Source organism: Acanthisitta chloris, unplaced genomic scaffold, assembly GCF_000695815.1.
Source record: "Acanthisitta chloris isolate BGI_N310 unplaced genomic scaffold, ASM69581v1 scaffold15289, whole genome shotgun sequence".
NCBI lineage: Eukaryota > Metazoa > Chordata > Aves > Passeriformes > Acanthisittidae > Acanthisitta > Acanthisitta chloris.
In genome coordinates this window covers 12,587-14,417 of record NW_008692114.1, presented here as the reverse complement: position 1 = coordinate 14,417, position 1,831 = coordinate 12,587, and the positions used below count along the sequence as shown (strand labels likewise).

Below are 1,831 nucleotides of genomic sequence, written 5' to 3'. Positions count from 1 at the left end.
CAGATTGAGGCCCCTTGGAAAGCATACCTGCCTCTTTTCTGATTTTACTGCTCCAGCCCCTGCTTTATAACCATTAAAATCAAAAGGCTCTTACCCGAGAGTTGATATGACGTCTCACTGGTGTTGATGATGGGGAGAGACGAGAGAGGACAGGAGAAGCTGACAATAATGAGACAGCAGAATATCAGCTTATGCATCATTGCTGTGTTGAATATGTTTTGTCTTTGTCTACCCCTGTAATTCAGAACTCCTGACTGTTGTCTCTGCTTCCAGTTTCACCCATTATATAGCCGCTCATGACCTCATAAATATCATCATCGTGTTCTCTCCCCCCTTCAAAAAAAAAAAAATCCAATGAATTTATTGCCCATTGATTCTAAATGGAAACCACTTTGCATTGATGTAATTTTTCAGGGTAACAGTTCATAGACAATAAATTTACTGTCTTATAGCTTGGTGTACAAAATGGACATTATATCAAACCAAGCACAGTAAAGTTTATAAATCTGGCATTAGAAAAAAAAGGATCTTCCAGTTATAAATCATGAGTTAACAAAAGGGTCAGACATTGGTTGAAATGACCAGGGCAATAAGACAGCTGATTTATGAGCCTTAGCAGCCTTGACGCAAAGCACCTGATATGAAATGCACTTGGTTTTGTTTTGTTTTGTGAGATGGATGAATGTGTTGTGTTGTATTTGGGGTTGTTGTGCCAGAAAAAGTAAAAGAGAAAGGGAGTTAAAACATCTAGTTAATTTACAGAAATAGTATTAGGGGTATTCAGGTTTTTAGTTTGTTTTGCTCCCCCCTTGCAGCATTTAACATCTATTTATTTGAGAAGACCTCACCCAATGTTGCCCAATAGAATTGTCTTGGCAGAGAAAATAGAGCTTTGAAATTGAGACTTTCTTAGTACACATAAACTGCTTTGGTTGATACTAAACACTGGTCCCTCAGTAGACTTTCCCATTTCACTTATCTTCTCTTTCTCTCAGTTGGAACCAACTACTTGTTCCTGAGTGTCTGAGCAAGGTTTTTTTTTCCCTGTTTTCCTTTCGCTATTACTTAAAACTAATACAGTAGTTGCCTTACGTAATCTCATCACTTCAGTCCTTATTGCCCTCCATTTGGCGTATTTTGTCTCCTCTACTTACGATTTCATTTTTCATATCAAAGAGCAAGGACTGACTGGACTGGTACCTCATCTTCATTTTCTATGAAGGGTCATATCCAACTACATAGAGCCTTGAAAATAAAAAGAAATGTAAGTTTATGGCAATTTCCTGATCAATTTTTTTTCATTGTACAGCCCACGGCTTCTGGGCCTAATTTCAAATTAGCTACATCAGTCATATAGAATAGATGTATTTCTGCTGCAGATCTGATTCAAAGACAGCATGACCCACATGAGCATGGTTAACAGGTTGTCCAGAAGCACAGTGGGCTCTGAAACAGAGCAGCTGAGGTCAGAAGGTTCCTCTGGAAATCATCTAATCCAAAGCAGGGTCAGCCAGAGCAGTTTGCCCAGGACTGTGTCTGGTCACATTTGAATAGCTTCAAGGATGGAATGGGACAGAATTTCAAACCTGAGCCTGGCAAGGCTCTGAGCATCCCCACATAAGTTCAAGTGCTCTGACTGGAGTGCAGAAATGGGGCACGGGAGAGGTTTGGAAGGACTGCAGAGGTCCTGCTGGCCTAAACTTATCTCATCCTGTGTGCACAGAGGGCACTTGACTTACAGAACACATGCTGCAGGTGTGAACTACAAATCCTGTTTCTCCAGACTTCTTTTTGATCAACTGAGTGTTTATGACCAAAGAATTTCTCTACA

At 40.2% G+C, this 1,831-nt stretch overlaps 1 protein-coding gene across 1 annotated transcript in view; it reads right to left on the bottom strand.

Annotated features, from left to right (window-relative positions):
* Positions 1-231, bottom strand: part of UTS2 (urotensin 2) — a 4,003-nt gene extending 3,772 nt beyond the window's left edge. The window contains exon 1 of the mRNA XM_009082522.1: positions 95-231. Within this exon, the coding sequence (XP_009080770.1) occupies positions 95-200 (106 nt within the window). The 5' untranslated portion in view covers positions 201-231. The remainder of the gene's footprint in view (positions 1-94) is intronic.
* Positions 232-1,831: the final 1,600 nt, after the last annotated feature.